Here is a 19,665-nt window from a genome sequence, read left to right on the forward strand (position 1 = left end):
TTCAATTGTGTTTCTCTCTAATGGAGAGCTGTTCTGCTGCCTGGCCGTCCAAACATCACTAACTGAACATGATTACTGGAGCTCCAGATCTGAGAGCACAAACGGGCGCGCGCACATTGACAATGCCCACTTCCTCATCTCACTTACATGAATGTTAAGACAGGCCTCCTAATTTATCCTATGCCATATCTCTCCAATTATCTCCAAAGGAGGAGGAATCTAAATATGTGGCCATCTGAGAGCAAAGAGCAGCATGTGTGTGCCTCTGTGTACTCTTGTACTGGACAGGAACAGATGAGTGCCATTTTGAGTGCTTGTAAAGGCCAGTGCACAAGTACTTGGACCCAGCAGACAATACCTACTTTGTTGCGAGAGCTTATGATCTGTTTGATGACGATGCAGTCTGCAAGCACCAGGACTTTGGTAACAGAGGAGAGCAGCATGCGAGCAGCTTTCACCATGCCAGTCCTGTCACTAAAAACCGTGCTGCGCCCATCACCCTCACACTGCTCCAGACCGGACACATCCGTCAGCTGAGCTATGGCAGTGCCTGTAGAAGAAAAACATATTCAGATGCAATAAAATATTGTTGTTAAAGTGTCCGAACCCCCTAATGACACTTCAGCATGTAACTCATCTCATTATGGACTGAATGATGCCACAAATCATGTGGATTGTTGAGAAGAGATGTGCTTACTCAATGCTCTTGCCTTGAGGATAAGATCAAATCCTAAACTCAACCAAGAATGTTATATTTTCTCCATTATATTATTGAGACTTGAGGATGGGCTTTACTTACTTACTTACTTACTGACTTGAGCAAGTAAACACTCAAACGGAAACCACCCAGGTCTTGTAAGTAACTATTAAAAACACAAAGAAAATGCTTTGGCAAGCACATAACAATGCCCTTTAAAACCTTCAGAACATGCTAGAATTATGACAGGAAGTTTTCCATATGCAAGAATGCTTACATTGTCTTGTGATGGTAATGACGGTCTTTGAGGCAACTCTATATAAATCCTCGCTAGCATAGAAACTGCCCTGTGAGAAACACTACAGATCCCTCAAAAACAAACACTTATAGATAAACCAAAAAGTATTTATACACCTGCTACTGCTCTGAACCCAAAAAATGCCATTTCAATACGTTCATTCAACCTCAGAGCACATTAAGCCATTCAGTCACACACCATTTGATTACTTACAAAGCAATCCATCACTCTGGGTGGTCACTTTTTAAAACATCAATAAACATCTCACTTTCCTCACTGGGCGTCCACTAGCACACAACCCTGTCTAGACACAAATACTATATGCAGGCTTATTTTTGGGCAGGGTGGCAGGGCTGGCGTGTCATGTCCCAGTTGGAATGTACTGAAAGGACACTTGATGAGTGCAATTCCGTGCCTCGTGCCTCAACAAAGCAGTGTTATTCAAAGAGAAGCAAAGACTGGCACATTCAAAAGTAAAAAGAGGAAGAGACTGAGAAATACAGATAGAATTTCAATGACACATTTGTCCATTTGAAGACACTGTCCTGATCACATCCGACAGCTTTTCTTTGTTGAATCTCAAAGTGGTTTGAACAATCAAGGTGCCTTGTGCAGAACGCTGCACTGTGGGCCAAATTACTTTGCCAGTTTTTTGCACACCTATCAGAAGTCATCTGACTGGGCACAATGCCCACATTTCGTGTTTTGTTGGTTTTCGTCTCTTGTTTAGCAGGAGCCATACTAAAACATTCTTGCTTCTGGAGGGGATTGTTTGTTTGCTGCTTCTGTTTTCTTTCCTGAGTCTTTGAAGCGGAGTCTTTGTGGAAGCTTATAGCCGAATCCCTTGAGCGGCACTAGAGACGTGGCACTGTCCTGAGTGGCTGCCATTTTCAGCCAACTCCTTTCAGAGAGTTTCTTGCTTTTAAGAGACACGGCCTCAGGCGTTCGGCTTGCATAGAGGATGAAACATTGAGATATCAGCATGCACCTGCTGCTTCTGAATGCACTTCATTAAATTAAAGTAGTATAAAATCGAACTACAGCTCAAAAGCACCTGTCAGGCCGAGAAGTCCCCGAGAAGCAAGACAAAGAGAAAATAATGCATTCTCAGCTAAACTTTATCTTGAGTTCCCAACCTTCAGGTTAAGAAACATTCAACTTTGTTTCAACTAAAATACTTTTAAATGCCAGGGATTGATTATTATTCAAACTAACAGATTTTCATTTCTTTTTGTTATGTTAAGATCGCATTAAAAATGTCTTTATCACTTAATTTTGCTTTTCAAATGTCTACTTTGTCGTTCCCAGCCCAGATGTTCAGTCTTAAAAATCCATCAGAAGAATACAATTTTAAAACTATAATCATTTAAAAGGGTTAAATACACATGCAGCATTTTGATATATTTATTTTGTGAGAATTCATTATAATCATTTTTACACAAATGACTTAATTTAGTAAAACAAATCAATTCATTCAGCTGAACTGATAAAAACTAACAATGTTTATTTGTATACATTGTTATGAAGGAGACAACATTATCAGAGCATACTTAAAAAAATAATAATAATCAAGGTTATTATCACTTGGCAGATGAAAAGAATATTTTTATTGTGTGTCAACTCTAATCAAGGTGTAATTTCCAATTGTGTAGAAGTAAGAAAATATTATTTAATTGTATAACATTTTTATGCTAGTTGTGATAACACAAAGGAGTCGGTTAAAAAACAAAGACATTCAGATTAAAACAAATTACAAAAACAACTGTTGTAATTTTTTAATAAACAACAACAATAAATATATATATTTAATGATATTTAATTTTATTTACAAAAACACTAAAAGGCCGTAAAACACCCAATAGGGCCCATGGATCGTATGAAATGCACCTCAAAACTCATACTCAAAACGCATCCTCCATCCTTCCTGCTGTTGAGAAGATGAAAGCTAATCATAGCAATATAATCTCTACATCATTCAAAAGCCTCCTAGATTTAAAGACATGCAGGCCACTGCGTCACATCTGCGGTTACACACAAAGTCACAGGTCATTTCTCAAATAAGGGCTTCCCCTTTTCAATGAAAGCTCTCTTTCATCTCCTTCAGATGATGTGCTCTCGTTCCTATTCTATAACCAAAAGAAAGATTTCAACAAGCTATAACCACTGACTTCTTCCCCTGAAATGAGCCTATGTTACGTTTGCCCCACCTGCTTAAATGTGTTTTGGGCTAAACTTTTGCCCATCACGGATTGGACGGCCCGTGTAATAATCAGGAGGATTAAATGTGTGGGTGAGCATTCAATCACTGTGGGGAGTCTGATAACTAACTTGAAGCCAGTCTAATTCTGTGTTGTTGCCCTGGGAGGTATGAGAAGGGAGGTGGAAGAGACCACCAATTATCTGTATTTATAGATACAGAACAAAACTCCTATTATTTATGACCAGAGGGACAAATGTAAAGTCTTTGAGACAGTCACATTTAACCAACACAGTGCCTGTTTTACTATATATATATTTACAGAGCATTGATTTCCAGGGTATTAGTCTATTAAATAAGTTAATGCAGAAATAAGTCGTTCTCAGAATCATCTAGTTTTTATGCAAAGCCTCACGGATGTCATCTCATATCAAATGTATTTATTTCATAACTGCAGCTGCTCGTCATTGTAAAGCTCTTTAAACCGTCGGAACAGATCAAATCTCTTTGTGCTTGTGTTGGTTATTCTAAAAGCAAGCACAGCAACTCATCACAAACAAGAGATACGGAAATGCACAGTTGTGGGGTATTTTTAGGCAAACTCTTCAGAGACAGATGGGACAAGCAGAGTTAAATAGGAGAGAAACCGCAGCACTCTTTCACATACCCCGACAGATTCAAGCATAGCACAAAGAAAAAAGGCCTCAGAAATACAGCTCTTGGTTCCATCGCAAAACAGCTTCATCTATACGGTTGAGAAAAGCCTTTTTAAAGGGGTCAGGAGCTGAGAAATCAAAATGCCATTGATCTTTTGACATATAAGAGGTCATTGTACTATAAAAAACATCCTGTAAGTTTCAGAACTCAAAACTTTCTCATCAGTCTAAAAACAGCTTATAAAAGACAGGTTGTGTAATAAGTCACTTAACAGTGTGACTAAACACCACAACTATTCAAACAGATCATTCTGATGAGGGGGGTCAAAGCAGGACCAAAAACAGCTTTTTACTTCTAATATTCTTGATAACATTATAAGTGGACCATAGAGCACAAAACAAAATAATCAAAGGCAGTTCATTACCCCTTTAATCAAATTATGAGCTCTAAATACATTAAATTGTACATATTCATTTAAACCATGTATATTAATTTTCAGAAAAAATAAACGTATTACACTTCCGGCAGTTATATGAATGTCCATTTTAATCACGCTTCCTTAAATTCAACCTGAAATGCAATTCCTGCATGCTACATCAATCGAATTAAATTTGAAAAGAATTTAAAATCAATTTTGCATGGTGTACAACCCTGACAGGCAATTCTGCGCTTGTTGACAAGTTCCACTATGTTTAACCCAGCTGTCCATTTCCTGTTCCTTGTTGCCTGGTAACTCTTCCCATGAAAACTGCTTATGTGTCATTGCTCTTCCAGTTGAGTAGTGTCAGACTAACCTGCTCTCCGGGCCTCAAAGCAAGCCAGTCCCATCTCGTCCCTCAGGTCTTCATTCTCTGCTGCAATGGCTTCACCCACCGCCACGAAACGGCCAACTGCAACACTGACCGCCTGCCCCACTCTCTGGACGGCCCGTAAGGTCTTCTCCGTCTTCTTGAGCTTGTCTTTGTGATTGATCAGTGTGGTAATCTGGAATGAGGCAAAATGTATGGATAACTGAACTCAAAAGAAGATAAGTCGTTTTTGCATTGCACCTCACAAGTTTGAGTTTGGTAAGATTTGTAATGTTTTTAAAAGGAGTTTCTTATGCACACCAAGTCTGAATTTATTTGATAAAAATACAGTAACATTGTAAAATATGATTACAATTTACAATAACTTGTGTTTTTTTTATATATTTTAAAATGTCATTTATTTCTGGCACGGCAAATCTGAATTTAAATGGGAGTGTACAATGCTTGTTCAATGGAGAGAGAAGAGGAAAGAGTACACGAATGAAAGTGAATGGCCAGAAGAGAGGTGAGAACGGCCCCCTCCTCCAATCCTCTTCATCAACATACGTTTAACATCACACGCTATCACGCTTTGAACACAATCACAGCTACGCTCTTCTGTCTGTGTCAGGATTGACTTCATCAATCATTTACTCGCAGCCCTTTACAATTTCCGCATTCAAGAGCTGAGATCCCTCACCTCCTGCTGATGGGTAATGGCAGGTGGCCTGCTAAAGGAAACCTTTAATTGGAGTACAACAGCAGGGAGGCATGGACAACATAAGAGAATAATTCTCTACAACAGGCCGCATGGAGCAAACAGCAGCCTACATGTGCTACTGTCAACCAGTCAACAGCAATACGACAAGAAAAAAAAACCTTCAGACAAGAATGCTTTTAGAAGAAGTATGCAAATAATGTCCTTCCCAGTATTTTACATTTTAGCTTAGAACTGCACATAATCAGTGACAGATTTCTCCTACTCCGCAGCAGATATTTCAGCATGGATAGTGACTGATGAATGAATGTTGTACCCTTCATATTTACATTCCTCATGAGCGAGTCATCTGGGGTTTGAAATTTGGCAAGGGGCCACTTCCCAGCAAACAGGAAACTATCTCTGTACTTTGGCTATCTCTGTATGTTCTGGCAAGGTTTTCTCAAAAAAGAATTTAAGACTTAAAGGTGCAGTAGTAAAAACCCTTTTGGAGACTTCACATTGTGTTCATTTTGCTTAGTGCTGTCATAATTGGTCATTCTGAGGGAGTTCTTTGAATCATTCCCATGCATTCTTTTGTCGACACCCACATGCAGAAGGAAAGAGTGATAAATCAAGGGGGAGGTGTTTCTACGTCATCCTGTGGTCCATCGCTCGTTCTGTGTCTGACACATCTACCTGAAGATGGCTGTAATCAGATGCTCGGTGAGAGATAAAGGGCCCTGTCCCTGCCTCACCGTTCCTGTGCCGATATTAGACTGCTACAAGCCGTCCTGCTGACAACAGAGGGCCATCCATGAGTCACAGATGGAGAAAAATGAAGCATTCCCTGAGGAGGGGAAAAACTCCAGTTGGAGGATAAGGGTGTGAGGCGGCTGTGAACAATGGAGGGTTGAATGGTTCGATCAATCTTGACATTACATCAACAGTTCTAGTAAAGCATCATGTAGAAGGTTTATTCAGAGGCCTAACGTATCTGGTCATACTCTTATTTCTGCTGATGGAAATGTTGGCAGGCCACTGCAGTGTGAGTAAATGAGTGTTTGAGGCAGTGTGTGAATGTGTGTGTGAATCCAGCATGGCTGCAGTAAAGGTAATGTTGTGGTTACACTTGCATGTCCTTCAGTAGTGGCAGTGCTCCAGAATGAGACACTGACCCGAGACCAGCTCTAGTCTTACATACTGAAGTCGGACCAGAAACATGAGAAAGGTCTTAATATCTAGGGCTAGGCTTTGCACACAAACTGTTTAAAGAATTGGCACACGTGTTTTCATGTGTATTTCTATGTGTCAGAGGGAGAGGGTGGTGGCACTCAGAACTTCCCGTTGCTGGATTAGCACACGGCCCACTCTGGCTATGTCCAAAAAAAAAAAAAAAAAAGAAAAGAGGCTGCATAAAAAAAAACACATTGATTCATCACAGCAGTCTCCTCTGTCTAAATGCCGCTGGCAGTGCAAACTGAGCCAGAGGGCTATTTCTATTTTGTGCAAAGAGAAAACTCAAATCTCGCTTGTTGAAATTATTTTCTAAACTTGAACAAGTTTTCTGAAGAAACTTTGTATGACTTTTGGTTTGTTCAAATAAAGTGAAGTCTTCTGAGAAATGTACCTTTCGAAAAAATTATACAATTTGTGCTTAGAAATTACAAAATATTCCAAACAAAACAGGAAGCTGTAAATCAATTCAGAGTGATTTTTACCCATCAACAATGACAAGCCAGTTGAAATGATGCTAGACGGCTAATGCACTTTATCATTACGTGCAAGGTGTGGACTTTTCCACAATTTCCAGCACTAAATACGTTATCAGTGGACTGTCTCACGATCGCTCCAACAAAGAAATATATTTCAGGGACAGAATTTTACTACAGATCAAGCTATTGGACAAAAGCTGGAAATGCTTGCACGAACCTCCCATGGTTCCTGTTAGATTGGATTTGAAATGAATGGAAAAGTAAAACGATTATGCTCTATATCGATTTGTAAGAGTGAGTGCTTACAAGAAATAGCAATGTGTTTTTTGTGTCTGGGCTGTAATAAAAAATTAAATTACAAATCTATTTGCCAGTTTAACTAACCGGTTGATATTTCAATAATTTGAGATTATTTTCTTAGGCCAATAACAATTCCCTGCATAGAAAATTGAGAGTAACACACATACATGAGGCATAGAGTTTAAGACTATTGGTGAAAATGCTTCTATTTTGCATTTTTATAATCGAATACCTTTTTATTTTTTTTTTACAATTCATTATCAGAATAACTCAAGGGACCAGGTTTGCAGCGACAAATGCATTTGAATTGTAACCTAAAAATATATTGCAGAAACATACATTTTATATCATAACGTTTCATTAATAAAAATAATAATAATTGAATTTGTTGTGGGCAGTGCTCTGACATATCATGTAGCAGAGTTTTGTGTCACCTCAGTTCAAGCCTTGGCTCGAGGTCCTTTCCTGATCCTGTTCACCCCTCCATTCGCTTCCTATCTCTACTCAGCTATCCTGTCCTATACACACTTACAGTGACCCAAATTTCTGCTTTCAAAAAACATATTTTGGACTTTGAGCCCCGTTAAATCAGCCATCACCCATATTGCTTTCAAGATATTGGCATTGCAAATCCCATTTCCATAAACTATTACTGCGGAGAGAAAAAAACTCCACCATTACGAAAGGAAACATGAAGGACAATCAGATTGTTTTTATATTGACATTAGATGCATCTGACAGCTCTTCTCAAGCACCCTATACATCTATCATGTTTCATTTCTTTACAGAGACAATTCCAGTTTTCCATTCCAAAATCTATCACTCTGGAAAGACATCTTGAGCAAAACAAGATTTAGATAATATGAAAAGTATTTGTGTGATGAGTACAGCAAGATGACTAGACCCTGAATGAACAACAGCCCTGATAATTCACTGCACAACGTGAGTTGTAGGTATATGCCAAACAGTGGCAGATGGATGTGGGTTCAACAACTTTATATTAAATTACTTTTTGAAATAGACAATAAAAACAAAGTGCATTCATATATATAAAGAAAACACATTTTCAAGTGGTCCAGTCTAACTGCACTAAAGCACGAGTGACTGCCCTTGTAAGTGAAGCTCAACCTCTATGGTGATGAATACTGTTTGAATAAACGAATGGCACGGGATATTGCAATGGCTTGACATGACACAATGTGAAAAAAATTTCCAGGAAAAACACAATGCATTTCATTTTATCACAGTCTATCAGCGTGAAAGATGGAAAAGATCTTTTTAATTTCACGAGCTGTACCTGTGAAGAACGAAAGCTCCATCACACTCTTTTTCAATCTCATGCTGGGTTAGAGGACAGGAAAAAAAAAGATAAAAGTGGTTAAAAAATGATTTTAAAAAAAATGAGAAATGATCCTGGAAGTTGGCATGCTCTGAACGCATCCATGTGACTCTCTCATCAAGCATAAGGAGATATTTGTACCAAAAACACAACATGATGACTATGACAGCTCACTCAATCATGCCATAGGGCAAAAAACTGTTTAAACTAACAGTAATTAAACATTTGTCTGACATTATGTGTGGATTTGTCATGATCATCCATCATCTTAGATATTCTCCATTTGTTTCAAGTTAAGAGACTACTGAAGAATTTATACTAATATAGGATGATACCTTAAATTCAAATCTACACCATTAAATCTTTCAGGTTAATTATTATCAGGTTTTCCATATCTACCAACAACATAATTATTGTGCAAATAGCAGCACTGATATATAATTATGCTTTTGGAAATGTAATCAGAACTCAATGCGCTTGAGCTTTCAGAGACCACCTGATGCAAACATGTGAGCTTTACACAAGGGAGTAGTTGAAGTCATGATGAAATGAGCACAATAGAGTCTGCATTTCTATTGGCTAGGTGAAGTAACATTGAGTTCTCTGGTTGAAATCCATTAAGACAGAGATAATTAAGACCAGAAAGTAAAACAGGTAGCAAGTGCCATGTCTGAATAAGACACTTTTTGTGTGACTGAAACTGGACTGGATGAGCTCATCTTAAAAAGCAGATATAATAATGATAAACACTTTGGGCACATACCCAGAAGACCTACTATATCGGTCAACAACCAGTAAACACTTTGCTATCCCATTAGGCCACAAGATCTGAGGAGCTGTCAGATTCAAAAAGTTATTTTATATTTTGTCTAAAACAAATAAAAAGTAAACTAAACCTAAAAATCTATTTTAAATACCATAAGTGAGGTTGAATGCTTGAATGTGAATTTATCATTACGCATCAATACGCATTTATACTACACACCTGCCAAGCCTGCACAGTTTGGATAAAAATCAAATTGATTTTTTTTTTTTTTTTCATGATTGCAAAAATATAATAGCAAATTCCACCTTTAATTGCTAAAAGGACTTTACAATAACATACAACACAACCCCAACTTAGGAATTGTTTCGCTGCTCCCATAAGGACTCTCTTCATGATGATTACAGCTCAGACTACACCTAAATCAGACCAGAAGGGCTTGTGATAAGGTACCACGGGTCATCAATGTACAAAGTCTCACTGATCCATTCCTGTACACCCATTAAATGTGTGGCTAAAGCCCAACAGGCAGAGAGAAAAAAGTGAAGCCAGAGCACATGTGCACTGTACATGGCAGCTATTGAACTTGCTATAAACAAAAAAAAGCTCATGAGAAAAGGGTGGCTTTTCTAACTTGGCATGCGAGAAGAATCATACTGGTCGATGTGGGATATCTTCAGGCTCAACGCGGAGGCTGCAGACCACCACATTTGTTTTGCATGCATTCCTGGTGTTTTATCCCTTTAACACGCCTGACAGGTTATATGTTGGTGGTCTTCTTATCTTTAGATTAGGTGGAACCACAATTTCCCAGGCTTAGAAAATGTGCTCATCGTGCAAAAAAAACATCAAGACCGTGAAAAAGTATGTGTAGATATGGCAGATCTATGAACTCAAGAGCCATTCAAGTTCACAGGGAGTAGAAATGAATCATACTTTTCTTTTATACCTTCAGGTCGTGTGGAGCGATTCTGAGATTAGTTAGGCTAAGTCATAATACAGTTCCAACTTCCTCTCACAAACATGTATTTTTTTTTTTTTTTTTAAAGTCAGCACAATGGGAAAAGTCCTCTCTTATCTGTGTTTGCGGACTACATCTGAGCTGATATGACATGGATGGCAGGAAAGTGTGGTCTCCTGTACCTGTGAGCTCAGTATAGCAGAGATTCAGGGCTGCTTTTTACTGTGATTTAACGCAGATGTGCCTTAGCAGAGAGATGAATGGCTGCATGGGGAGGGAAATAAGAAGACGAAGTACATAGTGCTGTTGGAATGCTGGGGCTAATAATACCCAGTGATTGGTGAGCTTTGTGCCCAGCCAAGAATCACTGGCTGCACAACAGCATGGATGTCAAACTGCTCGGCCATTTAATCACTCTTTATACAGCCAGCGTTTAACTCTATTTTACCCACACTTGCTCTGCATTGATGGCATCTGTTAAAACAAGATGTTTGGTTTTGGAGTGGCACAACCTAAAATATAGTGGTGAGCATTCAGTAACAATACTTGCTATCATCCACAGTGACTTACAGTAAAGTACACTAAACACAGAACATTAAGGACTTGAAGGGAAGCACTTGAGGGTACAAAGGTGTTACATCAGGCTTGTGACCTCAGCTCTTCACTTCCCAAATCAAGCATATTTGGAACCAGACACTTTTTTGTGTTTGCAGCCCATATCCTTGAGGACAGCAATCACAACACATTTGAGAGTGAAGCAGAATATTCTATAATATAGAGAATTATACAGGGCAGGGTATGATTACATCTTTTGGGATTTGACAGGATATACTACTGATTAGACTAGTTCAAATAAATAGTCATCTAAAATCCATGTGTCCAAGGGCAGACTGATAAAAAGCTTCCAGATCTCTTTGCAGTACATGTCCTCCTCACTGCTCCAGTGGATTCAGCGTCACACAATAAAGCCCTTTCATTCTGCAGCTCTGATGTAAGTGTGATTACCGACTCAAGAGGAGGGGACGGGGGGCTGGTAACGTGACCGCTCACTGAAACTTCTCCCACAAATACCAAAAGCACACAGCCACTCTGACCTTGTCATTACTGTAAGAGCACACTATTAAATAGAGGGCAAAGGTGAGGTACATTAAGGTGGAGAGAGCACAGAACAAGCATCCTGAGGCACACAGTGGGTTTGGAGAACTGGTCAAACACTCCACACCAGTCTTCAGGGCTGGAGCTGTAAGGGTTTCAACAAAATATATTCTTTAATGTCAAAATGCTAAAACTGGTTTTACATTTTGTAATGCAGTTTTCACCCTTTTTTGCCTTTTAAACCACAAAGGTGGCACAGAAGCACTTCTGAAGTGGAATGCACAATGCTGCTCAGAGGTGACATAAATACATTTTTTACAGCAATCACAACCTGTATACTCTGACACTAGTGGCTGAGGTGGGGCAGAGCTGGCATAAATTAAGCCCTATTTGCATGGGATTAGAATTATTTAGGTACCTTGTGTGATTTTGACATGATTATTTGAATTTAAACTAGTTGGTCACCTAGTAATGATGTAAAATACCCTAGACACTAGCCTAGAACTAGGGTTGGGTACAGACACCCACTGCCAATATGGAACTGGTACCTATGTAACCAGTATGTACCAGAACCAAATCAAAATGCAGTTTTCAGTGCCTCATTTCGATACCACTTAAATGGTTGAGTGGTCGATTGAAATATTTGTTCTCTTCTTCTCAGAAACAGACGTAAGCATCACTGGCACCACACGTGAAAAATAATTTCCAGACTGAGAAAATTCACAAACGCAAGTCTGAAAGCTCTAATTACACAAATCCAACACATCTTTGTAGTAATGCGAGTGTCCATGTTGTTTTCACATTTCGACTTAATAGCACAACTTGGGAAATGAGAGCATCCGAGGAATGCGTGAATGCAGCAATTACACTTGCTCTGATGGCAGCAGGTAGATACCATTAGCTAGCTAAGCTAAACATTCTTAAATTAAAAGGCCTAAAGCTAAACTTTTAATGAGAAGCGTTTCTAAACCTGTTGTCAAACAAAAGAGAACACTATAACATTTTTATTCCACAACTGCTTATGATCTGATGTTGCTTCTTTTGACAGAATGAGGCAGAAAATATGTTCTATAATGTAAAAAGTATATGGTAAAAAGGCTATGTCGATAATAAATATACTTAATTATGATGAAAATATCAAAGATAAAAGACAAATTATACATTGTTGCAGTCAAGGGTTTATTCTCTTTGTTTTTTTCATTCAAAATGTTTATATATTCTTGTTAACTCAGTTACAGCGATGGCAATTCCTTTGTCCATATTAGGGATTTCCTGAGTTCTATTCATTCTGTGATGCACATGCAGAGTTTCTGTTCAAGGGCACCCTCTGGCATCCAGTATAAATGAAACAAACATTAAATGTGTTTATAGAGCTCAATAGTGGCCAATCTATCCTATTTTGGGTAAAAAGATAAAAATTATTAAGTAACGGTTCAGGCACTGGTACGGTTTTAAAAGTATCGATTTGGCAGCGGTATCGTAAAAACCCGAACGTTACCCAACTCTACCTAGAACACCCTTTAAAATCACATTGCAACTAGCTAAAAATTCCAAAATACCAGCCCAGAAAGTATTGCACAGAAAAATATAAATATCTCAATTAGGAAAAAATATCTCACTACTGAGAGCATCACATCTTCCCTCTATAGCAAAGCTTTCCTTGGTGTAATTGTCATGAGAAATCTCTTTCTCACCCTCTAATGGCTTGGCCGAAAGTGAGAGGTCGTGTCCAGTACACATAAACCCATTTTCACCTGCAGTTTTGACAAAGATGACAGTCGAGTCCTCAGAGTTCATGCACCAGGTGTCCCAATAGAGGGTGGAAAAAGTGTACATTTCCAGTTCATTGCACACCAGCCATGCAGCATTAACACTGAGCTGAAATCTCCATGTGTTCATGAAACAACATTCAGCTAATACAATAATAAAAAGCTACACTATATATGTTCACTGAATTCTATAATGAACACTTGTTTACTATGGATCATGGGCATAGGTTTGGTCTCAGCTTTGGTGGGTATTTTCCACAGAATATGCATTTGAAAGCCTGGTCAGTCACTACTGCTAGTTTATTTTTGTGGTTAGCTAGTTATTTTGCCTACTTACACTCTGACTCTGCTTTATGAAAAAGCTTCTTATGTCCCCTTTCTTCTTCTTGGGTGGCATCTACAAAGTACAAAAAGGGGCAAAAAAAACCCCGGAATATTAAAATATTTTTACTCTGGCCTTTGTATGTGGCAGAGAGAAAGCCCTTTTAACTTACCGTCGGCGTCGTCAACATGCGCGCACCACACACACCACACGCTCGCTGCTAGTGCAAGCACAAAAGTAGTCCCGGCCCGCGTGTGTAGCCTGTCAGATACCCCGCCACCAATCAAATTGCAGCGTTTCTTGTACTGTCGTCGTCCTGGCCGTTAGAATCGATCCAAATAGCAGTGCAAAGATCCAAATAGCAGTTCAAAGGAGCTTGCTAAATATTGGTGGGGACAAATTTGTCATCTCAAAATATTGATTGGGACTAGTACCTAGTGTCCCCCCCTAAACCTACGCCCATGCTATGGATACACTAAATATTCGAGTTGTCATAATTTACTCATAATAGTCTACCCAAGGGTTGTGGGTTTGAGCCTCATACTGGCAGGGATTGTAGGTGGCGGAAGTAAATGTACAGCACTATGTCCCACATTCAATATCATGACTGAGGTGAGTAAGGCACCAAACCCCCAGGTGCTGCAGCAAAAAAAGGCTGCCCACTGCTCCAGGTTTGTGTTCACGGTGTGTGTGTGCACTTTAGATGGGATAAATGCAGAGCACGTCACATCTCTTTTTAAAATGACAAAGCTATCACACGGATATGAAAAACTTCATATATAGTCAAGTAAAAACTTTTATGAATCTTATATGGTGGCTCATGGAGATATGCTGAGGATCCTGTATCAATACATTTTCAGGTTTCAAAAAAGGCCTAACAGTGTAAATTATGAATGTTAGTCTACCCTTGGAATAAACTTCATGCCAGCAATTCAGAGATGCAAAGTTGTCAGTCAAGAGAAAGACAAGCAGGGGAAAAACTGGCTTCACATTAATGCTCCGCACAAGAGAACTCTCATGGCCCACCAACAGTTTTCTAATCAAGCAATAAAACTGAAATTATGAGACACAAAGGATACAACCTCTGACTGGTTCTGCTAGAGATTAAAACTCTATACTCGTCTGCCGAAAATAAATTCAAAATAAAAAACTAAAATCAACCATTTGAAATGCTACAAGTAAATAATGTTCAGTATGAAAATAGATTTATTATTAGTAATGTATAACTAAATTATTCGTGTGTTTTTTAAATTAACAATAGGACATCCCTTCCCTTTCCAGTTTTAGACCAAATTCCCCTTCACACTACATTTTTTCCTATTTAATACTTTATGACCCTCTGTTCCAGTCTTCACTAACCATGTCACAAATGCTTTAACAGACACAAGATAACTATCGCTTCTTCCTAGGACAAATTTACCCCAAAAGAATGAAGTTTTCTTATCTGTTTAATTTGCAGCAAGCTATATTCCATCTTGTCTAGCCTGTGGGCAGAGAAGACAACTTGAAATTACAATTCTTCATGGGGTAAGACACTTAACCTCACAGAATGTTCCTGCAATCGGGGTACCATAAATTGATTTGGATAAAAGCCTCAGCTAAACGACAAATTAACCATTAGCTTGAGAATTTCACATAGAAGCCCAGAGATAATAAGACTCAACTACACTGCCATTTAAAAGTTTGGGGTGAGCATGATGATTTCCTTGAAAGAAATCACTCCAATGCTCACCAAGGCTGCATTTATTTGATCAAAAATAAAAACAGTGATATTGTGAAATGTCATTACAATTTAAATAACTGTTTTCTATTTTCCTATATTTTAAAATTTTATTAATTACTGTGACGACAAAGCTGAATTTCATTACTCCAGTCACAATCCTTCAGATATCAATCTAATATGCTGATTTGCTGCTCAAGAAACATGACTTATTATCAGTGTTGAAAAACAGTTGTGCTGCTTTGACTCTTTGATAAGTAGGAGGTTCAAAAGAGCAGCATTTATTAGTATAGAAAAGTTGCTTGATAAAAGTATTAATTTCTTTAAAAAAATAAAAATAAATAAACCTTACTGAACCTAAACTTCAGAGCAGTAGTGCATGTTGGGAATGGGAACAATGGCTGGTCTCACCTAAAGAGAGATAACACAATGTCACACTGGCGTGTTTCTCTGGTGACTCACTGCAGAGTGTGGGAAAAGCACAGGCTATTTCTGTTTAAAGAGTATTAGTAGGCAGAGGGGACCTTAAGGACTCGTGCTTCACCCATTCTCTTCGGCTGTCATCAACCCATCATCTGCCCGGACTGATGAGCAGTGAGGAGAGGAAAAGAAACACTTGTTCGCCCTCTTATTCAATGGAAGGGGAAATCCTTAAAGGGTTAGTTCATCCAAAAATGAAAATTATGTAATTAATAACTCACCCTTATGCTGTTCCAAACCAGTAAGACCTCCTTTTATCTTCGGAACACAGTTTAAAATATTTTAGGTTTAGTCCGAGAGCTCTCAGTCGCTCCATTGAATCTGTGTGTATGGTCTATTGTCCATGTCCAGAAAGGTTAGAAAAACATCATCAAAGTAGTCCATGTGACATCAGAGGGGCAGTTAGAATTTTTTGAAGCATCGAAAATACATTTTGGTCCAAAAATGGCAAAAAACGACGACTTTATTCAGCATTGTCTTCTCTTCCGTGTCTGTTGTGAGAGAGAGTTCAAATCAAAGCAGTCTGGATATCCGGTTCGCGAACGAATTTCGCATCTCTAATACGCATTAATCCACAAATGACTTAAGCTGTTCACTTTTTTGATGGGGCTGACACTCCCTCTGTGTTCAAACAAACCAATATCCCGGAGTAATGCATGCACTCAAACAGTACACTGACTGAACTGCTGTGAAGAGAGAACTGAAGATGAACACCGAGCCGAGCCAGATAACAAACAATTGACTCGTTCATGAGTGAAGAACCGGTTGCATCGGTTTTCGGATCACCAGTAGTGCTTTCGGACAGTTCGATTCAATAAACCGGTTGAAGAAAACGGTTCACCGGTTCTTTTGCGCTCGACGTAATGGCGTCATTTGCGATGATTGCCCTTGATTCAAGCCTTCGGTTTACCTGGGCTCATAACACTAGCACATGATCAGTTCAGAATCAATCACCAAAAGAATCAGTTCAGTTCAGATGCTCTGTGTGTCGGTCTACTTCATGCTGAATCACACATGCGCAGTATCATCAGCTCCTCGGCTCACGAATCAGACGCGTCTGACAGAAACGGTTCTTCACTCGTGAACGAGTCAGTCTATTGCTCTCTTCACAGCAGTTTAGTCAGTGTACTGTTTGAGTGCATGCATTACTCCGGGATATTGGTTTGTTTGAACTCAGAGGGAGTGTCAGCCACATCAAAAAAGTGAACAGCTTAAGTCATTTGTAGATTAATGCGTATTAGAGATGCGAATCGTTTAAAACGATTCAGTTCGATTTGGTGAACTGAATGATTCGTTCGTGAACCGGATATCCAGACTGCTTTGATTTGAACTCTCTCTCACAACAGACACGGAAGAGAAGACAATGCTGAATAAAGTCGTTGTTTTTGCCATTTTTGGACCAAAATGTATTTTCGATGCTTCAAAAAATTCCAACGGACCCTCTGATGTCACATGGACTACTTTGATTATGTTTTTCTTACCTTTCTGGACATGGACAGTATATCGTACACACAGATTCAATGGAGGGACTGAGAGCTCTCTGACTAAATCTAAAATATCTTAAACTGTGTTCCAAAGATAAAAGGAGGCCTTACATGTTTGGAACAGCATAAGGGTGACTACAATTTTCATTTTTGGATGAACTAACCCTTTAAGAAACCCATCTGGAATTGGAAACCAACTTTACCAAGAATGCAGACAACGTGTACCAAATTCAGGTAAAACTTTAGTTAAGACAAATTTGCAGAAGTTGAACAAAGTCCTGAAGCGTTCTTTCACGGATTTTGTTCTTATTTTTCAGACATGCAATGGCTGACTGCATCAAAACGTATTTGTGTGAAATGCGAGGGGCTGCCCAGCTGCTCAGTTACTGATGATGCCAGCAATTAATTACTGAAAAGAGCTTAGCTTGTGCCCACAAGTCAAATGGGAGCACCAGAAATTACTGATAAAGAGCACAAAATGAATTATTTTAGCAGTGTAAATGGGATACAGGGATGTTTAATGGGCATGTTTTAGTGTCACACAAGCAGAAACTTGTTGAAAAAAACTCATACCTGGTCAAAAGCAAGACAATTTTAATTAGCCAAGTCATTAAAAACAACAAGATTAGATCAAAAGTACTTCAGTCCCATGCCAATATCAAAATGCCCATTGTATCCTTTATACGATTATTTTCATACACAGTGTGGTTATTTACTCATGCCTATACATTTTCAGGACTCACAACCGCATTCTCTGGAAACCTGCGCTGTGTGAATGTAATAGGACTGGACAACTAGTTGTCTGACTGTCACGTCATACAGTGCGAGAGAGAGCCACTCTGCTGCACAAACGCTTGTCTACCGTGTGCTGCATTTTCATGTGTGGCTTCAGTAACTTACAGTCACAGAGAAATGTTTTAGATCCAGTCAGTTGTGGCCTAATGGTTAGAGAGTCAGACTTGTTCCGGGTGTGTGTGTTCGCTACTGTGTGCTCGCACTTGGATGGATTAAATGCAGAGCACAAATTCTGACTATGGGTCACCATACCTGGCCACACGTCACTACACATTTTTTTCAGTTTTAACTCCACCGGAGCCACTTTAGTCGGTTTTGTGTCCTGCACGCGACTCAAATGCTCTGCTCTCCACCCAAAATATAAAATCTGCTGTCGGTTAATGAAGGTTTGGCAGATGACTTTGCAACTCGATTGGACTCGTCATGTCAGAAAGTTATAAGGTTTTCATTTTTATGGATGTAACCATCTTTGATATTACTTTGGTCACTGTTGCTATGGTAACTGGTAAGGAATATGGGCTTGACTCCCATTATTCGAGAAGCTACTATAAGTTGTTGTGTGAACGGGACATTTCGTGACGTAATGAATATGATAATTTGCATTTATAAAGTTGAATTGTTATAAGTTATAAGCATGTTAATTAAAAACAGGTTTTGTAATAATTTTTTCTGACCTTTTCATTGATGAATTCAGATTCTGACCTTTGAATGTAAACTTTGAGAACCCCTGATATAGAGTATTAGTATTATGATTGAAGACAATCCTAAATGAAACGCATGAAAAAAGTACCACGGTACTGTCATGTTTTCAACACGGTACTATGGGCTTACCATGGAATTATTTGTCAGTCTAGGAGTCCCAAATAAATACTATATATGAATACAATCATCTATTTGTAGCTTTTGATATTGATACCATGGCACCACTTCAAAGGAAAGGATGAGTTTTTATTGCTAATGTCTGATAAAACAACAGGCCACATAAAAAATAAAAAAACTGCCTTTAACCAAACAAAATGCAATTATTGTGGTCTTACAGCTTTTCCACAAACAATGAGCCCTTTATACTCTTTGTCTTTGCTTTATTGCTGCCATAAACACTCTGTAAAAGTGTGCATTCAAAAGCTCATGTGCACATTGTTCCAATACCACCATCATCCAAACTCTCACTGTACCACATCCATATGTGTCTATAGTTCTGTGGAATGAAATACGGCGTGTCTTTGAATTCATGAGGGGTTGTGGGTTTGTTTTATTATGTGAGAGGGTGTGTCTTGGCTATAGATTCCACCTTCTCCCTGGCATACTGTTACCTAAGATGTATGCCTGGTTTTAATGTGGCCTGAATTTTAAAAATGACTCCAGAGCCATAATAGAAGCAAGGAAAGCTGATATCTTCACAGTATGTGTGTGTGGTCTCAAAGGCATGTCAATAAATAGAAGAAAACTTTAAAGGAATAAGTCTAAATCTAGCAAAATGTAACTTAAAAATAAGCTGGAATCATAGCAAACATGAAGGTATACTGTAAATTCATATAAATGAGAAAAAGCAGGGTGGCCTTGATTTGCCAAGTTGGACATGTTCCTG

At 38.8% G+C, this 19,665-nt stretch overlaps 1 protein-coding gene across 2 annotated transcripts in view; it reads right to left on the reverse strand.

Moving 5' to 3' along the window:
- ctnnal1 (catenin (cadherin-associated protein), alpha-like 1) overlaps window positions 1-19,665 on the reverse strand; it is a 53,675-nt gene that overhangs the window by 19,746 nt on the left and 14,264 nt on the right. For both annotated transcript variants that reach the window (XM_026257167.1, XM_026257166.1), the window contains exons 2-3: window positions 4,644-4,833; window positions 363-550 (exon numbers count right to left, since the gene is read on the reverse strand). In XM_026257167.1, the coding sequence (XP_026112952.1) occupies window positions 363-550; window positions 4,644-4,833 (378 nt within the window). The remainder of the gene's footprint in view (window positions 1-362; window positions 551-4,643; window positions 4,834-19,665) is intronic.

The sequence above is a fragment of the Carassius auratus genome, unplaced genomic scaffold (genome assembly GCF_003368295.1).
Source record: "Carassius auratus strain Wakin unplaced genomic scaffold, ASM336829v1 scaf_tig00214237, whole genome shotgun sequence".
NCBI lineage: Eukaryota > Metazoa > Chordata > Actinopteri > Cypriniformes > Cyprinidae > Carassius > Carassius auratus.